General features: G+C 38.3%; 1 protein-coding gene across 2 annotated transcripts; it reads right to left on the bottom strand.

The window, feature by feature from the left end:
* Positions 1 to 135: 135 nt before the first annotated feature.
* Positions 136 to 12,163, bottom strand: LOC149023634 (uncharacterized). Of its 2 annotated transcripts, none has more exons than XM_089144178.1 (11): positions 11,830 to 12,163; positions 11,439 to 11,663; positions 11,049 to 11,311; positions 10,879 to 10,963; positions 10,577 to 10,741; positions 10,294 to 10,409; positions 9,856 to 10,131; positions 7,662 to 9,721; positions 7,444 to 7,546; positions 4,781 to 4,861; positions 136 to 624 (listed from the first exon to the last, which is right to left on the bottom strand). In XM_089144178.1, the coding sequence occupies exons 1-11, from the start codon at positions 12,029 to 12,031 to the stop codon at positions 547 to 549; spliced, it is 3,654 nt and encodes a 1,217-aa protein (XP_089000304.1). In that variant the 5' UTR covers positions 12,032 to 12,163; the 3' UTR covers positions 136 to 546. The 2 variants fall into 2 exon arrangements, with proteins under 2 accessions (XP_089000304.1, XP_089000305.1); XM_089144179.1 differs by having other exon boundaries at positions 137 to 624; positions 7,662 to 9,718.
* Positions 12,164 to 12,700: the final 537 nt, after the last annotated feature.

The raw sequence follows: 12,700 nt of genomic DNA, 5'->3' as shown, positions 1-12,700 counted from the left end.
CGGAGCAGCCGACGGCCCAGATTCATTGTCTGGTCAAAATTTAAATCTGGACCGTTCGAAATCCTACTTAAGATGCACAGATTGACAGTAGGGCTGTGGCTTACGATATCAATAGGCAATTCATATCTATTTTCTTCAGATGATTTGAGGTTTTATGCTTACTGGTAGATATTGCCATTGTGGTGGTGGTTACTGAATAATATTCTTAAGTTGATGCAGACTGGTTTCTGGCTTAAAATCCATAGAAATAAAACTCATCGGTTGCATCTTTTCAGTCATAAGCTTTTATTACTGAAAATCCGTGGAAGTACCAAAATTAAAGTATCTTCTCACCTCGTATGACATTTTTGGAGCCACTGAGTGTTTACATTTGCATGAAATTAGAGACAAATCTAACTACAAGTTGAAGCGACTGAAACAAAGAATCAAACCCTAACTGAGCTTACAGGGTTTGGACATTAATATAAGTTTTCTTATTCATTTAACGTGGATAAAAAATCAGATTATGTAAACCAGAAAATACAAGGCTACCACCATCGCAAGAAATCAGTTGGGGCTGCTTGGCAAGTTGGTAAACTTTGTGCAGTCAAATGGACCAATCTCTTGGTTGCTCTTTCGTCTCACCTGTAAAAGAACACATCAACATCAGTAATCCAATTCAAATAATAATTAAGGTGCAATCATTAGAAAATGATCCAAACTGTACATCTTAAGTAACCCATTGGTTAATACAGGTCCATTAACTAACTTATTTTGTGAGCCACAGCTCGACTGGACAATTGGTTACTTAATCATTGGCTTACCAAATCAGTTAGTGAAGCCAAAAACTTGACCCAAAGATCAGTTCACCCTTGAAGGAACCCAACTACTCCTTTCCAGTGAAAATGATCCTTGCATTGACGAGTTGCAATAAAGGTGGTCCAAGGAATTATGTAACAATTATAAAGATCAGTACATATCCAGGCATCCTTGCAAGCAGTTTTTGGTTGAAGGTTGCAATCAAGAAGAAAAAGAAATTCCAGCAGTAGGATTGGAAGAGATCTGAAGTAATGAAGTCTAAAAAACACCTGAAATTATCTCTTCATGTCATATTTGGAATATATGATATCTTCCAACCACAACATTGATCTACTCTCAGAGCATCCATAATTAAAGATTGTACTTGCAAGAAGAGTTAGCCTTCAACAAGACAAGGATACCTGGTTTGAGGTACTTTCGGTGTCAGTTAATAATTTAACCAAAACAGGTAGTTTCTTGGCAACTTCTGGCTCCATTTCAAGTAGTTGCTTGTTGGATTTTTGAGGCTTCTCAATGTTGCTCCATTAGGTGCCGGTTAAAGGGCAGTGATGTGGCGTTTGAACCAAGCAACTGAGGGGAGGAACAGCAGATTAAGTTCCACATGGAAGGTGCCAAAAGGAGAGGGAACTTAGATTTTGTTTGTCATCAAGATTCCAAGATAGTTGTGTAAATTGCATATGTTGATGATATTATTGTATCTAATAATAGCTCATTACTTGGTATTGTGGAGGTGAAGTTGTATTTAGATAAGACTTCCACTACTAGTTGTACAATTTGGTCGAAACCTTATTTTGTAGATTAATAAAAAGTAAACTACCGTTGATCGACAAGAGTAGCAGAGCAATGGCTCACACATAAGTTTAGAAAATGAGCTTGAATTCTTGTTACTAAACTATGAATAGGTTGTGATAATCAAACAAACATGACATATCTAGTGGTGTAGTCCTTGATTGGTAGGAGACCAACTAGGGCCATTTTTAGAATCTGGGATGAGTCGGCAAGTATTAGTACGATAAAAAGGGTTTTAGGTCAAAAGTAGGGTTAGCATTCAAAAACACAGTAACAATGAATCTGGGATCTCACACTCGAGGGCAATCTCACCCTTGTGAAAAACCGAGATCTTGCTCGAGATCTCGGGCAAGATATGATAAATCTCGAAGGGCCATCTCGAAGGGTTAGGTTTGGCTCAAAGTTGGTATTTAGCCTATCTTAGGCTTTCTAAACATACTAGTGGCCTTAGATTTGTGAGAAAAAAACCCTATGTATGAGTTCTAACTCAACCCTAAGTTTGAAACCAAAATGCAGGAATGAACATGTAATGTTATGAAACATAAAATACATAACCATAAAGACATAAATGAAAACCAAGTGATAAGATACATTAAATAACTTGAATTGTTCATAAACTAAGTATTTTTAAATCTGGAAACAAAAAATTTTAATTAATAAAAGAAACTTAAATTGGGCTCAAAGTTGGTATTTAGCCTATCTTAGGTCTTCTAAACATACTGGTGGCCGTAGATTTGTGAAAAAACAACCCTATGTATGAGTCTTAACTCGATCCTAAGTTTGAAACCAAAATGTTGCGGAAATGAACATGCAATGTTATAAAACATAAAATATAGAACCATTAGGACATATAAATGAAAACCAAGTGATAAGATACATCAAATAACTTGAATTGTTCATAAACTAAGTATCTTTAAATCCAAAAATTAAAAATTTAAATTAACAACAGAAACTTCAATTTTTTTCCATGGAGTGTAGATCAAACAAAGATGTTAAGAATACGTTTAACCACACTCAAAGATCTACTTTAGGGCACAATATTTGGGAGAAGAAGAAAATATTTTGGAGAAAATTTTCACCTAATGCTTCAATAACTCCTTCAAATGGACTTGATTGATCTTGTTTTATTGATGCAGATGTGGCAAACCTTGGTTAGAAGTGTTAGGAGTGTTATAGGTGAAGATCCAGCGAGAACCAGGCAAAAAATCTAGCCAGAATCACCCTTTGGAGCTTGCTATCGAGATACGAGGCGAGAGGAAAGAAACAGAGTTGAGATGAGCTTGGATCTCACCTCAACTTGAGTGAAATAGGTTGAAAGCTGGCTGGGTTAGACCAAAATGTTGGGTCTAACCGAGATCTTGATCGAGTTGAAGGAATATTCTGGTATCACCATGGATCTCATCTTGCCAGCCTGGAAAGACGAGATATCGCAAGATCTCTAACCATGAATAAGATTAACTAATAGACTAATTAAAGCTTTATATAAAAGCATAAACTATTCCCACTATGTGGTGCTCCCTACACCTACCAGTACCAACTTCTACACCTGACGCTAGTGTTAAACAGCCCAACTGCACTACTAGATTGCTAGCAACCTAGTATTTTACAGAAGGACCATGCATATTGAGATCGACCATCACTTTGTGAATGATGAGTAACAAAGAAATTAATTCCTGCTCCGTTTCTATCCTCAAAGTCAGCTTGGTAATATGTTTACTGGAAGGTCACATATTGAGGTCAACCATCAGTTTGTGAATGATGAATAACCAGGGAATTGATTTCTGCTCCAATTCTATCCTATTAGTCCACTTGGTGATATGTTTACTAAAGGGTTCACCCAACTTCCTTTGCATGATGCTCCGACCGGGGTGTGGGTAATGCTTGTGCTTCAGGTTAAGTGGTTAGTTTTGAGTGGCATTATTTAGTGTTACCAACCCTTGTAGTGGTCAATATTTTGATGAGGGGGTTAAGTGACCTAAGGACGACATTGTGCTTCCCATTATTGTATTTCGTTCTGATGTTATTTCAACAGCCACACCTCATTATAATAAAAGCAAAACCTGCAATGATAGGTTACAAGTGTATATGGGCTTTTCCTCCCTCTCTCCTTCTCTTGTTTTCAAGTGCTTTTTTTCTTTCTCATGTGCATGTATTGATCTAACCTTGCTTGCTATGGTCACAAAACTCTTTATTAGATTAGTTGGGGCAAAATGATGGGGGTAAGTTCTGATTCAACAGTGAATTTGATCCAATCAGCGACCAAGACTACCTAACTAGAATTGGAAAGGGTAAAAGGTTCTATCTAAAGTAATATATTCTACAGAGAAAAAAAGAGAGGACCAAATGCCCTTCGTGATTTTGTATTATCATCTGCAGCAATTTAAACCTACAAAACCAAATACTGAATTATAACTTGCACACAAGCCAGTTCCATATGTTAATGAACTTAAAACCAGACACAAGCCAGCCCCAAGTTAACAGACCCAAATTTTTAGTATGATTAGATTTATGTTGATCTCAGTAGACATCTAAATTCAGCTTTTACTCGTTGGGTAACTATTAAGGGCAGCGGAAGTGTCTAGCAACAACACATTAATCAAGCCCACAAAATCCAAGCTGCTATGGGCAAACCATGAAGAAAATTTAAGTAGAACCACCAAAAAATCTTAAACTGCAACAATTAGGGCAGAGGCTTAGCAAAAAATATTTCTTGTTGAACCAACAGAAAGCTCTACAAGGCAGCACACTAGAAGTAACTAACTACAGTAAGTTTATGTAGCATTGGCATAAAACATGATATTGAAACAGCTGAAAAAAGTGACACTTTGTAAATATAAAGAGATAAAAAGATAGAAATGGGAGTGTTTATCAAATTAATTTAACAGTGATATGAACAATTAAAGTATATTCTAATCATAATACTTCAAGTCTGCTGAACAACATATATAAAAGGTCTTCAAGTTATGGAAATACACATTCAGTTAGCTCCAATGGAAGAATAGAAAGCCTCAGGGACTTGAATAGAATATAGAGCTTTATAATGCTTTTAAGTTGAGGACAATACGGATATTTTAAGTAAAAGAGCATTTGGTGCCAACGGATAAATTTTTTCACTCAAGACAAACATAAAATCATCTTTGATTCACATTCAGCTTAAGCATTATTCATATGACTAGAAAGAACAAGATCTTACCGGAGACCATGGGTTGGGTTCTGGAAGAGATTTGTCAGGTGGTGAATTTTGCACAGCCCCACTTTTTCTCGTCAAAATCTCCTGTAGAGGACACAATATGCATCTTAGCATGAAACAATGAGTGGGAATCATTAAGCTGAAGATTTAACCCAGGGTTATATAAATCTAATTTGTATCCCATAAAATGTAGGACTCGATTTCAAATATTTGGTCTCTGTCATTTTCAGTACTATGTGTTTTGTCACGGGTAACTAATATGTTTAATAAGATTTCAAGCACAAAGAAAATGTCGGATGGTGAAGAAGCATTGTGTTTCTGATCTACAATATAAAGGTGATGTCTAGAGTTGCAGTAACTATAAAGTCATTAAACTATTAAGCTATACTATAAAATTATGGAATGAGGCTATTAAGAAGAGAAACTACTCTCTCAAGAAACATTTTTGTTTTATGCCAGGTAGATCCATAATAGAAGCTCTTTACTTAGGAGGGACACATAAAGGCTTAGCCATAACCAACATGAGATCTCCATAGGCTCTTTATTGAACAAGGAAAATACTACAACAAGGTCCCCATATAGTTAACCTAAAACGTTCTAGAGAAACATGGACTGTCAAGTAATTACGTCAATATAATTTAAGGTAAATTGATGGCATGGTGCTACAGTTAAGGTTGCATCATTGTTGCAAAAGCAAGGGTAAGGCAGGATACATAATAATTGTACTCAACCCAACATTGGTAGGAGCCTCATGAGAAAATTGTTCATGGGCACGTTAGTGGATTCCCCATTGCTATTGGTTACAGCAAGGAATAGCTTTGGACCCTTATCTGATTACATTTGTCAATGATGATTTGAATAGGAAAGTTCATCATGTGAACCAGGGATCTAGTGTTTAATTGATTGATGCAAACCCTAGATCTAGGTCTAGGGGTTGAGCTAGGGTTAGGGTCGAGTGCTAAGTAGGGTGAGGGAAGATTATCCTAAAAGGGAAATGGATGAGGGTAGGGATCGAGTGTGACTAAAGGAGATGGGGAAGGTAATCCTGAAGGGGTGAGGGAATTGGGGGTGCTGGTATAGGAGATATAGGTGAACTAGGGTTGGGGGTTGGGAAATTCTGGGTTCTGGATTTTCAGGGTTTCCTAGGCTGCCAGAGGTAAGCAGAAGAAGAAGAAGAAAAAAAAAGAAGAGAGGGGCTGGGAATGTTGAACTAGGGTTAGGGAAAAGAGGGGGTTTAATGAAACAGGGATGAGGGAGGCAGGGTTGCTGCTGCAAGGAAGGGGAAGGAGAAGGGGGAGGGATGCTATGCAATGGTGGAGGGGGTTGTAACAGCAGATTTTAGGGTTTGGGAGGGATGGGGAAGGCTGCAGATGCAAGGGATGAGAGGAGAGGAGCAGGGTTAGGGGTGGGGATGTCTTGTAGTTACTTGAAGAATGCAAGGGACTCGATGGATTCTAAATTCTGCAGAATTCTTCGCATAATGGCAGTCACAACTTCCGTCCAGTGGAACCAATGACTTCAAGCTCTTTGCTCCTTTGATTCTCAAGTTTTATTTAAATATGGTATGATTTGTTACAAGCTAGAGAGACTTATTTACAGCATTTAAGATGGAACTAACACTAGGACTCAACTTTTGAAATTAACTCAAACTAGGACTAAGGACTCACACGCTCATACAAGGACTCTATCATATCTTACTCAAAAATTATTCAAACTGAAAAATAGAAGTAGATATGGAATCCTGTAGGAAGTAGATTGTGAGTAGGGGAATCCCATCCTAACTAGGATTCTTCAATAACTAGACAAATAAGGACCCAAATTCAAAAATAAAAGTAGATCTAAGCTCCTAATATGACTCTAAATCAAACTAGGTCAGATTGGACTGGACAAAGGGGCAAAAGTGACCAAAATAACCCTATGCTAGTTGAAATTCCTTGGGTTGTGGGCAGGGCCTCAGGGTCAGTCCCCTGGGCCCTCTTTGGGTGGTCCTCAATCCGGTTCAAGATGTTGTTCCTTGCCTTAGTGAATGCATTTTAGTAACAATAAGTTTTGGTAAAAGAGACAAAAGTAGGAATTAATGTTGAGTTCGAGTTATGGAATCAAGAGGGTTTTAAGATAAGTAAAACAAAACAAAGTACATAGTCGAGCAGAAGAGAGATAGAACTTTCTAGAATACGCACATTGCATTGTGACAATTGAAGGATCTGTATAAAATGAAAGAAGGCAACCAAAATGGTATGCATGAAGGTAAAAATAAATGATTCACATAGGTTACAAAATTGTCCAGACAGTCGGTAAGTAATCCATTAATAATCATATAAATCTAACATTCACCACAGCACGATGAGGTATTAAACGTGCACAAGCTGCCATGTGACAAGAGAATACAAAATCCAAAGATTTCAGCACCAAATGAGTATTATTTCTTATTTTACTTTCTGAAATTTAGAGTGAAATTTCAAGCCACATGCCTGATCTATGTAGGTGAAATTGTATCAGTGAGATTAGCACTGGATCCTACATGGCTACATCACATGGACTCACCCACATTGCAGGTTGTAAACATTTAAGCCTAGTATGCTCTATCAGCACTAAGACCCTAGAAAAGTGTATGAACTAATAGTCACATATAGACAGTTGCCTTTTTATGAAGGGTGATCAAATACCTCCCCAGCAGTCTCAAGAGCAGCTAGCCATTCTTCAGAAAATGGAATAACGTTTTGCTGAGGAAGAGAATCAGGCTTTGAACCATCCACAGCTTTTTCTTCACTGCATTAAAACAATTATTTAAGCTTCTTTTCAGCACTAGATGCATTTAAGAGGTTATCGAAGAAGATCTTAATAATAACTAGGACCAAAACACTATAAAGATTAGATTACTCACACTGGAAGACTTGTTTCATTGACCTTCATAAGAAACTCATTATCTGTCACAGGCTGAAGTTCACCACCATCTTGACTATTATCATTATGAAGCGGATCAGAATTAGTAGCATCTAGTACAACATTTCTACTTGCTGATAGATTCAGTTGTGCTGCATCTTGCATATGTGATTGTTCAGTCACCTCAGACATTTCAGTTAAACCTTCAGCAGTTTGTATTGCAAAGTTTAGCTGAGAAAGAACATGAAGACTTTGGGATTCACCTGTATTAAAATCCTTCCTTTTCAAAGTGATGTCAGAAAAGATGTCAGGATCATTATCTTTCTGGGGTTCTACAGAAGAACTTTTTTCTGCTGGCAGTATCTCATCCATCAATAGTGCATGTTCATTCGTCTGCAGCATCTGTTCAATTTCATTAGGGATAGAATTTCTTGGCACTGATTGCTTCCCTGAATATTCCTCACCAGTTCTCAAGCAGTCATTGTGCAGTAACATAGAACCTGTATTGCAATTTGAAATAACATCTTGTAATTGTGGATCCTCCACATTCGAAATCTTAATGATGTTTTCTGTTCCGGGGTTGCCTACTTGCACATGGCTTACAGAGCTTAAGTTAGATGAAAAACAAGAACTTCCAAATCCTGTTCCATCAGAGTCCCTGCTTTCTGGATTAACATCACTGACACGGTGATGATTATTCACCTCTTCTGGTTTTTCAGAAGATCTTCCCTGTGCAACCAAGGTATTGTCATTCATCTCCACATTCAAAATCTTAATTATGTTTTCTGTTCCGGGGTTGCCTACTTGCACATGGCTTACAGAGCTTAAGTTAGGTGAAAAACAAGAACTTCCAAATCCTGTTCCATCAGAGTCCCTGCTTTCTGGATTAACATCACTGACATGGTGATGATTATTCACCTCTTCTGGTTCATCAGAAGATCTTCCCTGTGCAACCAAGGTATTGTCATTCATCTCCACTTCTTTGTAATTCATATGAAGATTTTGCTCGATATGTGATTCAGTAGGAATGCCATTCTCTTCCTGAAATTCTTCAGCTCTCTGTCCCAAAAAACTGTCAACCTTCACCTGATTCTTCAGGTTATCATTGTGAAATATTTGGTTAAATTCATAACCTTCCAGCTGTCTAGCTAACTCTTCTTTTATACCATGATCAGCTGGTAAACAATCAGCACTTGGCATTGATGTCCCTGGGTTCTGACATTCAGTGTCATAAGATAACACGGTTTCAGAGAACAGATCGTGATTTACATTTAACGAATTGCAGCTTATAGATTCCAGTGCCACACCTTCAGATTTTGGGTGCTTTATCAGGCCTTCTTTCCTACTGAACACCCCTTTCCTGGACATTATGGAAATGGATGGAGCTGATGCATGTGATATTTCTGATGCACTTGAACTGGAAAAGCTATTTTGAGGACAACCTTCGTGATGGTTCTCATGATCATCACAACTATGGGATTGTTCAGGAGATCCACTTTTGATGAGCAGCATATTGTTGTTCACATGGAATTTCTGCTTATTATCACAAGGAATATGGTCAATTTTGTCAAGGGTGGATTTCACTGCAGCAGCCAAACTAGGAGATTCTGTGTAACTATAATCAGAAAAACCATGTGACTGTTGACCCTGGCAATTTATTGTGTCATAAGAACCATTTTGTTGAGATGGAACCTCAGTTTCCACCTTGTTCTGATTCTTAAGCTCTAAGCTTGATTTTGGGGTTGGATGGGAAGAAGCAGGCATAGAAGGAATGGAGCACCCCAACACTGAGTTCATGGAGACTGCATCACTGTTACTTGCAGCAGAAGAACCCACCATGGGCAATCTACTTTGTGCATCAAGCAGCTTAACCTCGTCAATATTGCTTGAACTTGAGTGCCCGAAGGTTCTTGTGGTTGTGACATCAGGAGAAGCAATAGGCAGATGTACATTCACAGATTTACCAACCTTCTTTAAGTTAGGAACATTAGCATCTGTATGATTGTATAGTTGTGTGTTCTTCTGACACTCATATCCACGTAGAGTTGAAGCTTTGCTCTGCTACAGTAAGGAAGTCATAAGATGTTCACAAGAGACCACAAAAACTGAATTTTGAAGGTAGTGATTCAAAAAATACTGGAAGCATCTATCATGTACACACTATTGTGATGTGGAATTGAATTGCTTCATTATACCTGATCAAAGTAACGTAGTGAAGGAGAAGGCATCCGCAAACCTGATGGTTTCATTGGTGGAAAATTCACGTTATTTCGATTGTCCACCATAACATATTGTGAGTTCTGTGGGGACAGAACAGCCATTTTGCCTGAGCCAGCCTGACCAATGGTTGCTTGCATATCAATAGCAGGAACTGTAGGATCTGGAGCCACCTTCAAGCCAATATTAGTACCTTTTTTACCCTGAAGTATCTTGGGAGTGGCCGACAATTGTTTTCCCAAATTAGAGTTGGCCTGTTCTTTAGGATAACATCAATATCAGTCAAAGCAAAAACTCCCCCGAACTCAAAAACAGTAAACTGAAAGGAGAATGTGAGGCAACAAGCCATTGATTCCACATATAATTTCTGTGTTCTTGCAGTTAATAAAATCAGGTTAAAGAACATGTGTTCTCACCATGGTTTTCAGAGAACTGCGCACAGAGGATTTAGTGGATGAGGAAGTGGAACTAGGAGGCTTTTTAGCATTACTTAAGTTTCCTTTCAATCCATAATTTTTTCCTGCACGACTTACTGTACAAATACAATGGGAAGTCCAAAAAAACAACAATCAGGATTAGCTTTCATGAAATCCATAGAACAGGAAAAGGAAGAAGAAAAAAAAGAAGAAGAAGAAAACGAATTATCAGGATCCCCTTTAGACTGCTTTTAAAAATTAAAAAACATGTTGAGGATGACACCTGTTGCACCATTTTGAGTGGACCTTGATTGCTTGGCAGATAAATTTGATGTTTTTGGAGCAGTATGTACTGAAGAAGAATCTGTCTTAGGAGCTGAGATTTTAGGAAGTTTTGATTCTTTCTTTGTTGCACTTGCCATGATTCTGCTGGGAAGCTGCTTTTGAGTTCAGGAAGGTTAAGGCATCCACTTTTTTTCAAGTTTTAACTGATACAGAATACAGGTAGCTTTATGGATAACCACTTAAAAATGGCCATGAAACCTCATGGATGTCATAGCATAAATATACTAAAATAAGGATATGAAGTAGAACCCATAGGCTGGGGGCAACTTCCTTGTCGAGACCCAACTCTGTGGATTCCTTTTGTTGATTGCACCTTCTGTGAGACCTGGATAGGGCATACAAAACAAGTGTTAAACCGAATAAAGCACATAAAAGAGGAAACTTTATCAAACTAAAGATAGAAAACTCACCCCCTGCATCCGAACAGCTGTATCTACTCGAGCTGGGGACTTCAGTTTGGGTAATAAACCACCACGAGCCTTGTGCACTTCATCAGAAGGCCTTGCAGGAGATTGTTTGATTAACTTCTTTTTCTTATTTGATCTATTATCACTTGAGATAGAACACTCGGACAGTGATGTCTGCCCTTCTTCCTTGATAGTATATAGGGACCCAGCCCTAGGCTTACTGACAGATTCACTCAATAAGGACAATTCTTCAGAATCAAGAACACCTGACAGAGGGAAAGTGAAGAATTTAATGGCAAACGCACCCAATCACTTTTTAGTCTTTCTCTTTCTGTTTGTTTGAAGCGAGAATTTATCAAGAAACACCTAAATTAGAGGAAATGAAGCGTGTACCTTCTTCGGTAAGGAAAGCTCTATTCCAGGCTATGCTTTTGCGCATATTAAATACACCCTTTTTACGTCTCTTCATATGATGCTGCCCAGCCTTCATGATCGGTGACACAAGTAAATTGGTCTTATTGATATTCTCTTTGTCTTCTACAATGCCTTCATGCGAAGGTGTTGGTGTTGGTGATGAACAAGAAGGTTTCTTCCCACCCTCATTCACCTCCGACTCGTCTGCGTTCATCAAAAGAAAAAGAAGTAGAGACCTAAGCTAAACGATATTCTTAATTCCTACTTTGATGGAACTGTCCCTGAAATGAGATCGTACAGGAAGCGAAACCCTAGAAATGGGATGAAAGAACAATACCTAAAATGAGAAGAAAAAAAAAGAGAGACTCACATGGAGCAGGATGGGCGGCATCAGAAGAAGAACGCTTGGATCTGACTGCACAGAGTGGAGAGAAAGAGAAATCGAAATCCAAAACATTGGCGTTGCTGTTTCCCTTCTTGTCCTTGTTGAAATCCTCTCGCAGCAGCAGTAGTGACTCGTCTTCCTCTTCATCGCCCATTTCTATGAGGGATAGATTAGTTTCCATGTCCATCTCCAATCAACACTCAGGTGTTCAGAAGAGCTTTGGATCAAAAGCAAGAAGATGACTGTTAAAGAAAAATGTAGTCAAGGAACGAAGCCAGATCCAGTTGAGTTAGCACTTAGAACTTAGAACGACTGGGCTTTAAAATTCAAACTTATAACGAGCGGGATAGTGCAGTGTACACCGTAAACCGTCACCAAAAAACACACGTACACAAATCTAGCCGTTGCTGTTTCCTCAAATTGACATGTGTGCCCTTCGGTGTGTTTAAAACAGAGAATTGGGATCTGTCGAGTCCAGCTTCCTCTACTCTGTTGACTACTTACTGTATTAGGTTTTTTTTTTTTTTTTTTGGGGGTAATAATGACTGTATAAGGTTAAAACCGACAAAAGGTAACTTGATCCCTCCTGTTTGGGAATCCGGATCATCGCTCCCCGACGGCTTTACCACCACAAATCTTGTGGGACCTACATGTAAAAAATAATAAAATAATAAATTCTTCATCACCCAACCCTTGGGTCCCCTTGTATTTATGGTGATAAAGCCGTCGGGGAGCACAGAGTGCTACCCCGACGGATAGCTGATCCGGACTCCCTATTTGATAACCACTAAAGAAAAAAAAAATTTAATTAAAAATTATGTTTGGCATTACTTTTATGCAAAATTATTTATTTTAA

This window comes from Hakea prostrata, chromosome 2, assembly GCF_041222555.1.
Source record: "Hakea prostrata isolate BN-2017 chromosome 2, UWA_Hpros_2, whole genome shotgun sequence".
In the NCBI taxonomy this organism is placed as follows: Eukaryota; Viridiplantae; Streptophyta; class Magnoliopsida; order Proteales; family Proteaceae; genus Hakea; species Hakea prostrata.
This window is presented reverse-complemented; position numbering and strand designations above follow the sequence as displayed.

Coding starts and splice junctions, on each gene's coding strand:
- LOC149023634 (XM_089144178.1), bottom strand. CDS start 12,031: ATGGACATGGAAACTAATCTATCCCTCATAGAAATGGGCGATGAAGAG. Junction 10,410..10,576: donor CACTCAAAATGGTGCAACAG/GTGTCATCCTCA, acceptor GTATTTGTACAG/TAAGTCGTGCAGGAAAAAAT. Junction 7,547..7,661: donor AATGAAACAAGTCTTCCAGT/GTGAGTAATCTA, acceptor GTTTTAATGCAG/TGAAGAAAAAGCTGTGGATG.